Source organism: Panthera pardus, unplaced genomic scaffold (genome assembly GCF_024362965.1).
Source record: "Panthera pardus isolate Hobbes unplaced genomic scaffold, ASM2436296v1 HiC_scaffold_11, whole genome shotgun sequence".
Classification (NCBI taxonomy): domain Eukaryota; kingdom Metazoa; phylum Chordata; class Mammalia; order Carnivora; family Felidae; genus Panthera; species Panthera pardus.
The window spans coordinates 73,823,396-73,837,783 of record NW_026526666.1 but is presented as its reverse complement, the minus strand read 5'-3'; the positions used below and the strand labels follow the sequence as shown (position 1 = coordinate 73,837,783).

Below are 14,388 nucleotides of genomic sequence, written 5' to 3'. Positions count from 1 at the left end.
AAAAAAATTAAAGAATAATCAGGAGCTGGCAATCTCTGGAAGTATTAAAGGTCTGCCTAAAGCAAGAGACTAGAACAGATAATCTCTTTGGTTCTAAGAGCAACATCATCCTCCACCTTCCCATTTCTCCCGTTCCTCCTTCTTTCCTCGTTATATCTAAATTATATCTTCCAGTTGAAACTGTAACAGTTACCTCCAAACCAGTTTCAGAATATGACTTGGGCTGGCCAGCAGCATGGAATTCAGCAGACTGGATCTGGCACTCTCAGGTGGACTTACACTTTAGTTGAAGCTGAGGTCAGACAAGTAAATGCAGTATGTAACTGATATCCATGTACTATTCACTACCAAATTTGGACCAAGCTCTTCAGCTTGGCACTCATATATTCATGGAATCTCTGCATTCTGGCTCCATCCCAATTCTTATTGGTCCCTCCCAAGAACCCCTGTAACCAACTGTTTCCTAAGAGTGTTTTTTATTTAAAAAAACAAACAAAAGAACCTAAATCTTACTCTTCTTCAAAACAGAGCTCAATTACACTTCCTCAATACTTTTCTACTGATTCACCCTTCCTGTATTCTCATAACACTTACTTAGTCTTTTTGCCACTCACTTTAGAACCTCATCACACTTCCTATAAGCTCTTCTAAATTTTCACAGCACTTATTAGTTTCACCCCTCATTTAACACTCTTTTGCTAAGTCACATATACAGTAGTTATTATTATGGCTTACACACAGTAGGTGTGCCCAATTAGTCAATTCATCGTAGCACAGCACTCTCTCTATTACAGAGCTGTTTACATACCATCATAATTCCTTGTTTATATATATATCCCCCTTATCCATTAAAGATTATAAGCTTCCTTAAGGGCCCTGTGCTATGTTTCTTAGTACTGCCAAAGCCCAACATACTGCTCATAAGAGTATGTAAATAAATCCTTTTCAAATTTAATGAATGAAAGACTAAATTAGCTGAAAACAAGAGGATATGATCTAGAATAGTGATTGGAAATTTGTAGTCCATAAACTGAACTCACTCAACAGACTCATGTTTGGCCTGCACAGTATTTAAGAAAACGAGAACTAACAACATTTAGAAATTGGGAAACTGCACACAAAATCCAGATTTCTGGGAAAAAATTGTTAAGATCTGACATATGCCCTAAAAACCACAAGTGCCTGCTCCACATTAGACATGCACTCCTCAGGCATCTTTTTTGCTTTGCTCTTTTATGTCACCTCTCTGGTCCCTGCAAGTATGTAAGTTTACAACCAGTGATATAGACCCATGAATCTCTGGTGGGCTTTCTAAGCCACTTATTCAAATTTGGGGCATTTCTACTCCCTACCTACTGTGTTTTTCCAATGCTAAACAAGTTTATCAAAATCTGCTAGCCTTCCCTCATCCTCAATCTTGATAAAAGGACTCTACTGTATAGTAGTGCCTAGTAGTAAAGCCAGAAAACACAGCTTAGATAGATCACTATACTTGGTTAGAATGAGTTTTTTCTTTTTGATTCATGGATCAAATTTTATTATGTATTTCCTCCACTGAAATATTCTGTAAGAATAGACTCTTATTCAAATTATACGATTTACAATCACTTCTCATACCGAGTCAGCCAGTTAAGAGACAGTTCATCCTGGCAAATTAAATTCAATAAACATTTATACATTGTTTGCAAAATTATAGGCCCTGCACAATGGTTAAGGCATGAGATTTGGTATCTCCAAATCTACCAAGTCTGGTACCAAATATTGGCTCCTCTCTTCTATAGCTGAGAAACTCTATAAAGTTACTTCTTCTCTAAGCCTTAGTTGCCTTACTTTTCAAATTTGGACAGTAACGGTACTTATTTCCTAATACTGTGGTGTGACTTAAAAAGACAAAGATGTAAGAAGGCACTTTGGCATGTAGTGCCTGACACACAGAAAATAATAAAAGAAGCTATCATTTAAGTACTTGAGTACAGAAATAAAAACTAATGAAACAAGATATTTAAACAAAATTCTCTAAATCTATGATACTGTCATTAACCAAGCATATGGAAACACAAGAGATTGGTTCTATAGGGAGGAGAGAGGTAACATATGAGCCAAAAGAACAAATAGGATAATGCCAACTAGAAAAAAAGGCAGAAGGGAGAAAGTCTAAGGACACGTAAGAGACAAACAAAAGCAAGAAAAAAAAAAAAAAATCACAGTTTTTATTTCCAGGGACAGCTAGTAGGTTGGAATAGGCAAAAAAAAAAAAAAAAAAAAAAAAAAGATACATGCGAAGGAACTTGAGACACTTGATTGTCTAGCATGGTACACAGTACAATGCATAAATCAGTAAATGCCTTTAATAAATCTAGTCAAACAAAAAAGACAAAAGTGTTGAGACAGGAAGGCTTAAGAAAAAAAAAAGAGTAACTACCATCTAAAGCTCTATAAACTCCCTTTTTTCCACATGCACATACACACATACACAACATACGACTGGGTAATTCCCGTATAGGAAAATAAACATAACGTGTGCAGGCACAAAAATAAGTTGAATTATTTGTTGCAGAATATAAATTAGGTAGGAAACCAATGTGACGGTCCATCAAAAAGCCCAGATGAGGAACCAGGGCTTCTTAAAGAACTGGTTAATTTTAGGGCTAAACAGGAATGAGACAAGATGAGCCTGGAACATCTTGTGGTGCCAGGAAGTTAAGAAGGGCTAAACAAGATAATAGGGCCATGTCAAAAGGGCACAGGAGCCAACTTGCAAGACCCCTGATGGCCAAAGCTGCAACAATTTGAATAACAAATGACAGCACAAAGAATAAATGCCCATGAGTGGATACTATGCAAATAAATGATTAAGTAAATAAAAGGGGAATAAAGAACAAATCTTCCATACAGAAGAGTCCCAATTAGGGGCGCCTGGGTGGCTCAGTTGGTTGGGCATCTGACTTTGGCTCGGGTCATGATCTCACAGCTTGTTAGCTCGAGCCCTGCATCAGGCTCTGTGCTGACAGCTCGGAGCCTGGAGCCCGCTTCGGATTCGGTGTCTCCCTCTCTCTCCCTCTCTCTCTCTGCCCCTCCCCCCACTCACACTCTGTGTCTCTCTCTCAAAAAATAAATAAGCATTAAAAAAATTTTTAAAAAGGAGAGCCTGGGTGGCTCAGTCAGTTAAACAGCCGACTTTGGCTCAGGTCATGATCTTGTGGTCCGTGAGTTCGAGCCCTGCATCGGGCTCTGTGCTGACAGCTTGGAGCCTAGAGCCTGCTTCAAATTCTGTGTCTCCCTCTCTCTCTGTCCCTTCCCCATTCACACTATCTCTGTTTTTCAAAAATGAATACATGTTAAAAATTTTTTTTAAAAATTAAAAAAAGAAGAATCCCAATTAATATAGAGAAGGAATGAACGAAAAGAAAAAAATCACTAGTAGAAAATAATAAATACTGCTATAGTTATGATCTACCAATGAATGTTAAAATTAGCAAAAGCCTAAGAAACAGGGTACTTACTTGTATGCCCTCTAAGTAGCTCCCCAAAACATTTTATAACTTACAAAGTAATAGTAATTTAATGCAGAAACCTGAAAGACATCACCTTTACCAAAGAACCAAGGTTAACATTACCTTGTTATAAGACAGACATACTAACAGCAAGTACCTCTTGATATGACATACAGAGAAGGGCACATCATCTCTGCATTATCCTTCCCCAAAATGCATTACCTCAATCTAATCATGAGAAAACACCAGACATATCCATACTATAAAACATACCATCCAATACCATTCTACCAAACATTTCCACAAAATACCTGACAAGGACACTTCAAAAGTATCAAGGTCATAAAAGACAAGTCTAAAGAACTGTTACAGATTAGAGGAGACTAAGAAGACATGACAACTAAACATAATGCAGGATCCTGGATTAGATCCTGAATTGAATCCTGTAATATAAATGGACATTAGGAGAGAAACTGATCTGAATGAAGCCTTGGAAGTTAACAGTACTATTTAGTCAAAAGTATTGTACTAACATTAATTTCTCAGCTTTTATCACTGTACTATGTTTATATAGGTTATTAACACAGAGCAAGTGAATGAAGAACACATGGGAACCCTTTCTACTATTTATGTAACTCTTCCATAAATTTAAAATTCTTTCAAGATAAAAAGTTGAGGTCAAACTTTCACTCTTCGCAGATGACATGATACTCTATATGGAAAACCCAAAAGATTCTACCAAAAAACTGCTAGAACTGATTCATAAAGATAAAAAATTAAAAAGAAAAAAAAAAAAACAAAACCATAGATGATGAAAACAATAGTAGTTGTAATACTTTTTTTTTTTTAAGCCATAAACTCACTATCAACTTACCTGAACCATAGGTATTGTTTTCCAGTGAATGCTACATTATCTCTGGTCTTAATTTATGCTGTCAGTCTTGTAACATAATAAAACTCTAACAAATTGATACTCTACCAAAAATAAAGTTATTCACTTAATAAAAAAACATTTAATTTCCCTTTCTGACATCCTAAAAATGACTACTAATCAGAATTTTTTTAATTATATAAGCCTCTACAAAGCTTTATCTTTAATAGAAGCCAATATTGTTACTGTTCACAGCATAAAAATAATAATTTAAATAAAATCCTTACCTTCCAACCACTGCCAGCCTCTCTATAATATGGGAAGTTATCGCAAATCCACTGGTAAATCTCACTTAGAGTCATTTTCTTTTTGGGTGAACTATTAATTGCAAATGTAATGAGGCTGGCATAACTGTATGGAGGTTTCCCATCTTTGTGCTGTTGGACTTCTTCCTGGTCCAGTGTTGTATTTGGGTCAAGGAGTGCATTCTTCTTGGAAATTCCTGTTCCGTGTGCATTTTGTGTAGCATCAGATTTTTGGATGGCTGCTCTCATGGTGAGCTGTGGTAACCAGTCCATAGATGTTAGGCTGCTCTCCAGTTCAGATGTCATCCTGAAGGTAAATAGACTCCTTAGTCAATATCAAGGAAAGAACCCCTGCTTCTCAAAATATCCAATATTCACAAATCTAGGAGTTCCAAAGTGAGGGAAAGCCTGAGTTAAATCTGGAGGAAAAAGATTGAGTATGTTAATGACCAAACCAAATATTTAAGGGATCAATATTTCCAATCTTGTCTCTTAATTTTTTCCTCTCCAAAACACAACCAATTTGGTTTTAAAATGTTTAAAATACAGGGGCGCCTGGGTGGCTCGGTCAGTTAAGCGTCCGACTTCAGCTCAGGTCATGATCTCACAGACTGTGAGTTCGAGCCCCGAGTCAGGCTCTGGGCTGATGGCTCAGAGCCTGGAGCCTGCTTCCGATTCTGTGTCTCCCTCTCTGTCTGCCCCTCCCCCGTTCATGCTCTGTCTCTGTCTCAAAAATAAACGTAAAAAAAAAAAAAAATTTTTTTTTAAATGTTTAAAATACAGAACAATACATACACACAAAGTGATCCCAATGCCAATGTTTCTAAAAGACTGTCACTTTAAATAGGGCAACAGGATCACAGTATGAAAAATAACTCTGCAGTCCAGCTCTTTACTCACCAACACCACAGGCCCTTTAAAAACTTAAGATTGTACATCTGGCATTTCTTTTACACAAATTTTAGGGAAGTCACACAAACAAAAGAATACCCAAAGTAGAGGTCAGAGAAGTAACGGAGAAATAGGCACAGGAATTTCCAAGGAAGAAAGAAGGTAGAATTGAGCAGGTGGGAGGTAGGAAAAGCAAGCAGGATACACAAGAATAGTAAGTAGACAAGCTAGCTGGGGGAGCTGATAGAAAAGAGGAATGCAAATTCAAGGACACTGATGAACAAGAGAAAAGAGAATATGCAGTACCCAGGCAGTTAAAAAAAGCAAAACAAAACAAAAAACAAAGGCAAGGAACAAGATTAAGAATACTAAAGATCTGGGAGCATAGGATAGGAGAGATTAAATCATATAAACGGATAGCAAGAAGCATTAAAAGCTCAGGACAGGCTAATGCAAACATCCAATGATCTGGATTCTATAATGCGTTTCTCTCCAAGGCTAAAAAATGCAGGCCATTATCATCCAAAGAAAGAAACAAGAAAAAATCTACCAGGTCGACACATATTCTGGAGAAGGGAGAAAGCTGCTCCAAGAATTGAAGATAAAAATATAGAAACAAAGCCTGACACTTCACACTGTAATTGCTAACTTTCGACGGAGAATACAAACCTCTCTACCATACCGTCAAAGAAACAGGAATAATGACCCTGACAATAGAGAATTAATGAAAGACTTCTAAGTGATATCAAAATAATGGGGGGGGGGGGGGGGGGACAAGAAACTTGAAGTACCTCAGTCAAAAGAAACAATGTGTGGTAAATAAAATCCAATACAGGCCCTTATCCCAAATGGAATATGTGCTTAGGATATGAACTTCTGGGAAGCAATACAGAATTGATAAAGAACATAGCCTCTCAAGTCAGATCAGAGTTCAAGTACTGATTCCACTAGTTATTAGCTGTGGGAAATGAAAATGTTAATATCTCTAAACTCCAGCTTTCTCTTTGGTAAAATGAAATAATAGTTCCTACAGTTAAAATACTACTTTGAGAATTAAATGTGGTAGCATTTACACAGAAGAAACATCCATCGTGTGTTAGTTAATAATATTACTCTAGGATTATCTGGCAAGGCAATGCACTATAAAGTAAACCAGATTAGGCAACAACAATTATAAATCAAAAAACAGCCAGGAGGATTCTATCTACACTGTAGTAGAGTCCTATTACCTTGCTCTTCAGAGATTTTGAACCATCGTTTTACCTTTTTCATTTCCTCAAATTCCCTCCATCTCTACTCTACACATTCCTCTGATATCTAAACTTTAAATTCCTCTACACAGCACCTTCAGAGATGTAAAACAAAAACAAAAACCTTACCATCCTGCTCTATACTCTCAGCATTATATGAAATGCTTTTTTCCCAGCATGAAATAGGTTACGGGAACTTATGGAATAAGACAACAAGGTAACTCAGACATCACAGATTGTCAAATGAGTGGGCAAAGTACCCTAGATCTCAAGTTAAAGACTTGCCCCCATTCACAAAGGTAGTTAACAGTAGAACTAAAACCAGAGCCCAGGTCTCCTCACGTTCAATCCAGTAGCTTTTCTACCATACCTCATCTGTAAAGTGAGCGTAACAGTACCTACCTCACCTGATGTGAAGTACTGAGAACAGTGACTGGCAAACGGTAAGTATTCAATAAATGTTAGCTACTGGTGGTGGTGGTGATGATGCTAATAGTAGTTGCTGCTGTTATTATTATTCACATTTCATTTATAAACACCGGCAATTATTATGCCATGCTGTCATCCTATTTGCCTCAATTAAGGCTCCACTGAGTAGCTTTATTTTGTTCAAATTCCCAAAGGAGCCAGTCACATATATATTCAAAGTTACTATAAATGTACATTCCAAATTGGAATATAACTGATATTGCAGATACCCCATTCAGAACCATCTTTAATTTCTGCTTCCTTCCCCCAGTGCCACTGAAAGTTTGAGTCTCAGTAATATAAGCATGTAATCAGTAGGTACTTAATACATGTTACAACAGTAAACAAGAATTTATAATTACACATGTACAAAACCGTTAGAGTAAAATTTTGTGTACACACACACACACACACACACACACACACACGAAGTATGATAAAATTTCTGGAAAACTGTAGTCCAATTAGGAAGGCCAAACATAAGGAAGAATTGAAAAAGAAAGCAAGGCTGAGCTCTGGGTGCAGTTAATAGTACAAAAAAGGGAGAGGACAACATGGACCACAGTCTTCAGAGGTAGAGAAGAAAGAACTTGGGCTAAGATTTGAAGAAAGTTAAGACCTACACAAACTAGAAAGAAAATGGTTCCTAGTCATCAAAAACACCATGAGTAAGAATCTTTCCATTGCTGTACTTATCTTCATATGGTTCTGCTAAATCAAACGTGAAGTACACTATAAAATATCTTAAACTAAAAAAAAAATTATAATGTCGTTTATTCTTGAGAGAGAAAGCATGAGTGGGGGAGGGACAGAGAGAGAAAGGGACAGAAGATCTGAGAGCAGCAAGCCCGATGTGGGGCTCAAACTCACAAACTGCAAGATCATGACCAGAGCCGAAGTTGGGATGGTCAACCGAGTTACCCAGGTGCCCCTCAAATTTAAACTCTGAAAAAGTGCGGCTTCTGTTTGCAATTTATTAAATTTTATATATTCTTAGCAGTAAGGTAAAAACTGCTTCCATTGTTGATGCATCATCTGGCTGTGGCCATGGTCCTCCATTAAACGCTAAAGCACATAAAAAAAATGACCATTAAATTTGGCCAGATCATCAGTAACTTTAGAAAGAAACCTTTTAATGGAATGGTGATGACAGAAGTCCACTTGTATAAAAGAACAGATGGTGACAGAACAACAGCACGGGAGGCTCTGAGGAATCTGGTTATGGAAGTCTGGTTAAGAAATGTCAGGCCCTCATTACCTCACCTCATTCCAAGAGCTTCCTAGCTGGCCTCCTAGACTCTAATTTCTTACCGCCCCTCTCTGCTAATCACCTCCAGAGTCCAAGCATACCCTCTAAGAGAAATCTCTGAGCACTGTTTTCATGTCATCATGCCCAAAGACTTTCAGTGGTTTCCTTTCTCCTATTAAACTACAGGTACTTTAGTTTTTATTAATTCTTTTCTAAATTCCTGGAGCAACTATAACCTCAATTTGGTATTTACCATGCTGTTTCATATGTTTAACTGCATCATATGCTTAAGCTTTCTACCCTCACTCTCTCTTCCTCCACCTCCACATTGAGGACAGTAACCACACAACTAATACTTCAGATACTACCTAACACCATGCCAGGTACATGTTATCCAAAAAACACAGTACTTGGATGAAGAACATTCGTTTCTGGAATGTCTTTTCCTTCTAATACTGCCTAGCTGGCTTCTACTTTTTCTTCAAGACTCAGCCCAAACACCTCCCTCTCCAGAAAGCCTGGTCAATCCATTCTTCTTATCTTCCATTTCCTAAATTAAACTAGATCCTGCTCCCATAGAATACAAATATCTCTATCCCAGGATTTATACAAGATTATAATGATCTTTATCCACCTCTCCAGAGACCATGAGGTCCTTGGAAGAAGAAACTTTCTTCTTTTCTCTCTCTGTCCAAAGCCTGGGAACATAACGGGTAAAGGGTCAATAAAAGATGGTTAAATGACTGAAATAGTGACTATCCAATGAAGGTGTGGGTGTGGTTCTTCCCAAACAAGTGAGACCATATACTTTTACAAGCTAAAAGGAAGAGATGGGGGGGGGGGGGGGGTAGGGGGGGAAGACCAGTACCAGTAAAGATATCACAAGATTGAAGTCCTTTATGAACTGGAAAAAAAAAAAAAAGTAGGACTCAAACTGACAAGTAGCACTACACAGGAACAGAGACAGTTTTAGAAGAGCAGGGAAAAATGGGGAGATGGAAGCAAAGACAAAAAGATAGTGTTACTTATGGGAGAAAGCAGGGCATGAAAACTCACGTCTGAAATTTTTCAATCTATGATATTTATTACTTAAAAAAAGTTCCGTAAGAAATCTTTTCTGCATAAAATGAAAATGTAAAACAGCATCAACATACAACAACTCAGGGTTGCCTGGGTGGCTCAGTCGGTTAAGCATTGGACTTCAGCTCATGATCTTGCAGTTCTGGAGTTGGAGTCCCGCATTGGACTCTGTGCTGACAGCTCAGATCCTGGAGCCTGCTCCACATTGTGTCTCCCTCTCTCTCTCTGCCCCACCCCCGCTTGCACTGTCTCTCTTTCTCTCTCAAAAATAATAAAGATTTAAAAAACAGTTTTTTAAAGATATGACAACTCAACATTAAGTCATGAAATGGGGGGAGAGGAGAGGGTTCTAATCCCACTTTATGAAACACCGCCACTGATACAATACCAAATACGCTTGCTAGCTACTTTAGCACATTGCTTGGCCTCCCTCTGCAACTTCCCTAACTCCCAAGAAGTAACCAAGGATTACTCAGGTAAGTTTTCAAGTTTTCAACAGTATCAAAAAGGGGGGAAGTGGGTAGAGATATTGCTGGCTTCCTAAATAAAGGTAAGAAGAAAACACCAAGGAAAATAAAATAAGAACAATGAGGATAATGATGTCGTGATCTAGATATTCCTGAATCCTTGCACTCTTCCTAGCATGTGGCATTTCATCTTAAAAGACTTAAGAAAAATCGTAACAAAGATTTACTCATAAGAAAAACTGAGCAAGTGAAAACTCAAAAGAAATCCTTGTAATAACCGCAGGAGTACTTCTAGTCACAGGCATTTCAAGGCATGTATATGTATATGTATATGTATATGTATATGTATATGTATATGTATATGTATATGTATATATTTTTTTAAATATATAACTCCTGTTACAGCATCTTAGCACCTAAGACAACCGGAAGCAAGGTCTATGGCAGAAAACTACTAACCGCCACCCAACATCTGTTTTTACCTTCTTCCTTAGGAATACAACCTTTCATTCTGGATGGCATTGTACCTCTTACCGTTCCTCCTCTCTGAAATGTGGACACAGTAGCTATTGCTCCAGAAGTCAGCTTGGATCACAAGGTGATCTTTGAAAATGGAAGTGACACACTGAGGATATGAGAGCAGAGAGAAGAGATCTGGGTCCTTGATTTTTTTGTGAAGCAATTGTGAAGCTGCCATCTGAGCCCTGAACTGCCTACCTTCCAGACTTCTTCTGTGTGAAACTACTACAAAAAGATATCTATCAGCAGATGAATTCAATTATTAACAAACATGAAATTTGGGACATGAAGTGGGGTGACACAAATAATAGAACCTAAAATAAGATACTCTTAAAGCAGGAGTTGATGAGGCAAACAATAACTCTGATATTGCAGGCTGGAAAGCTAGTGACCTTATTAAAGAATGAAAAGGATTTGGTCAAATTTGGTCATCTACAGAAGTTAGAAAGCAAACCATATACCAAATGAAGCTAGAGCAAGGAGAGAAATACAGGAAAATTTTAGAATGCTGGCATGTGTTGGCTCCCTCCGGTCACTTAGAACAAAGTTGTAAGAGAAATAAAATAAACTTCGATTAGAGTTGCAAGCAGAGATGGAGAAAATGCAGATTTGCTAAGGGAGGTAACTCCCTATGGCCTGCAATTTAAACTAACACTCCCATAATTTAAAGCTTTGCATAGCTGAAAAAACACCAACTGTTTCTGAAGAAGCAAAGTGAAGTAATTGAATGGTAGCTGCAAAACTGCAGCCTTGGCAATAGAGAAGACTGGTGCCTTGTCACACAAAAGCAATGATGTAAGGGTGTTGTCTTTCCACCCACGATTTCCACCACTGTTTCAAATGGCCTCATCAGAACCATCATTTCTTCAGAACCCAGAAGAGGTCAATGAACTTGAACGGGGGAAAAAATACTCTTCGTTTCCACTAACTTGTGACTGAAATTTAGCATCCCCTTGAATTATGAAGTCAGACAACAAATCATAGTAGCATTAACAGTACTTGTGACTTCTGCCACCAATAAAAATAACAAATATATTCCTATCACATGCAAATGTTGCAGAATCTCAACTATTAAAGTCAACTACTTTAAAATTACGCTACTGTATTAGACTTGCCACTAGATCTTTTATTTCAAGTGTTAAAAGCACAGATATTATGACGTTTTCAAGTTAATATTTTGCCAACCATATTTCAACAGAATCAGTTTCCTGTGTAATCCTAAGTATTTTATTTTGTGAATTTTGAGACATTATTCTGAAACAGATCCACAGGTTTCACCAGACTGTTAAAGGGGTTCCATAGCACCAAAACAAGATTGGAAATTCCTGGGGTAAATGGAGCACAAAGGCCACAGTCTTCACACTGAAAAACTGTCTTGGCAGATACTTTAGATCAAAACGGCAAAAAGCCTACGAAGTATTTTAAAATAACTGTATGGAGGGTAGGGGGAGAGAAAGAGACTAGACACAAAAGCTCTTCTGTTTCCAAAATAATACCCAAGCCCATCAATAAGAAGTGAGCTATAAAAGCTGCACATTTCCCAGAAAGGGCATCTTCAATAATATCCATCTCAGATGTGGCCATGGAAGATAATGGACAAGGTAGGATCTTTCATAGGGCACAGGGGACAATAGAGGCCCTATCAAAGAGCAAAATCAAGAAATTTATTACACTGTTAGGGAGTCACTGTCATTCTTACCCAGTAAGATTTTATAATGCATTAATGACTGTTGAGTGTTACCTGTTATCCTCTTTTCTGAATAAGTTTTTATTGCTGTTATCCTTACTCCTTCTCCACAACTATGTATTAGGTAGAATACAGACAACTCATCTTTGGTTTATAGATCTTTGAACCACAAGAAGCCACACCAGGATCTAATGAAAGAGACTGCAGCTATAGAGCTTGGATCTTGAGCTAATTATAGTAACTGGATGAAACTCTGGGTTGTCTCCCTTGGGAAAAGAGCAAGTAAGTTCAAGATACAGGAGGAAGAGTACATATGAATATTTATGTACTCACAGGGGCAGATTTGTAGTGGAAACCTAAAAAGAAATAAAATAATCCAATATAAATTGACTTTACATTCTATAACCATATGACATGAAATTAATTTTTTTAAGTTTATTTATTTATTTTGAGAGAGAGCAAGCACAAGAGAGTCGGGGGGTGGAGGGGGCACTGGGGGAGAGAGAATCTCAAGCAGGCTCCATATGCCAGCACAGCAAACCATGAGATCATGACCTGAGCCGAAATTAAGAGTCAGATGCTTAACCGACTGAGCCACCCAGACTCCCTGACATAAAATTAAATTTTAACTTACAAATGAAATAATTTATTTCCAAGCAAAAGTAGCTGGTGTTACTTTAGTTTTCATATACCAGCAAAATCAAAGTTTCTACTCTTAGTTCAATTTCAGCAAAGTGGAAAAGATAAGACTTAGTGATTAAGAACACAGGTTCTTGAGCAAGTCTGCCTGGATTAGATTCCTAACTCTCCCACTTTCAGCTATGTGACCTTACACAAGTAAATTAACCTCTTTATGCCTCAGTTTCCTCATCTGTAAGATGAGGATAAAAATAGTACCAAACCCAAAGTATTGCTGTGAGGATTAAATGAATTAACACACACAAAGCACGAAGAATAGTTTCAAAGAGGGGCACGTGGGTGGCTCAGAGCCTCACGGTGGGCTCTGTGCTAACTGTTGCAGAGCCTGCCTGGGATTCTCTCTCTCCCTCTCTCTCTCTCTGCCCCTCTCCTACTCTCATTTTCTCTCAAAATATATAAACTTAAAAAAGAATAGTTTCTAACTTATAGTCAATAAGCACTCAATAAATGTCCACACTCGATTTTTATGATCAAATTCATACTCTTCAGGATTTTCTAAATTTTAATTTTTTTTTTAGATTTTATTTTAATCTCTACACCCAACATGGGACTCAAACTCAAGACCCCAGATCAAGAGTCACACTAACTAAGCTAGCCAGGTGCTCCAGAATTTTCTAAATTTTAAATGGTTATCACTCTTACTCAGTGGTTTTAGACTTACATGCCCTAAATGACACAACAATCATTTAGCAACCTCAATGGAAATGAGCCCCTCATTCATACACTAAAGTGACCCAGAAAGGATTACATTTAAAATTTTTGTTTGTAGACTGTATATGAGAATTGAGAACATACTTTTCCCCATAAAATAAGGTGATAAGATGACTCCTGCAGCAGCCCACAAAATCCTACTTATTCCATAAAGGAATTCTAGGTCGACAGTTCTTAGAGTATAAAAGCCCCAGTTGGACATCTTGCAGCAGAGAGAAAAAGGAGTTACCCAGGAAAAAAAAAAAAAAAGAAATAAGATTTACCATTTTCCTGGTGCAGGACCAGCTTGTTCCTGACAAAATTTCAATATGGTTTATATATGGCATACTTCTAACTACCTTCTATTCCTTGGATCTCCCATCTCATATGTCCTAAGTCTCTAATACTGGTCCCCAAGGTTGGTGTTATAAACTCCAAAATTAATTACTTGTTCTTCTTTTCTAGTAAAAACTCCCATCTTTTCAAAACAGTGATCTCTGCTCCATTTAGGAGAAAAATGGACAGCATCAAACTAATCTCCACTAAGGTATGAATAACTGAAGCTTTAAACTTTCTAAGTTTATGGCCTTTTTAAAAGATAAACTGAAAAATCCTCAGTGGTTTCAAGTGTAAATACAGGTGAAGGAATCATAATTGAGGAGAGGGAATCCAATACACAGTGAACTATCCAAAACTCTTGACTTTCTCAACTTCTCTT

General features: G+C 37.6%; 1 protein-coding gene across 5 annotated transcripts in view; it reads right to left on the bottom strand.

Annotated features, from left to right (window-relative positions):
- FOXJ3 (forkhead box J3) overlaps window positions 1-14,388 on the bottom strand; it is a 147,685-nt gene that overhangs the window by 91,909 nt on the left and 41,388 nt on the right. For all 5 annotated transcript variants that reach the window (XM_019429184.2, XM_019429185.2, XM_019429181.2 and 2 more), the window contains one exon: window positions 4,653-4,977. In XM_019429184.2, coding sequence (XP_019284729.1) covers window positions 4,653-4,977 — 325 coding nt within the window. The remainder of the gene's footprint in view (window positions 1-4,652; window positions 4,978-14,388) is intronic.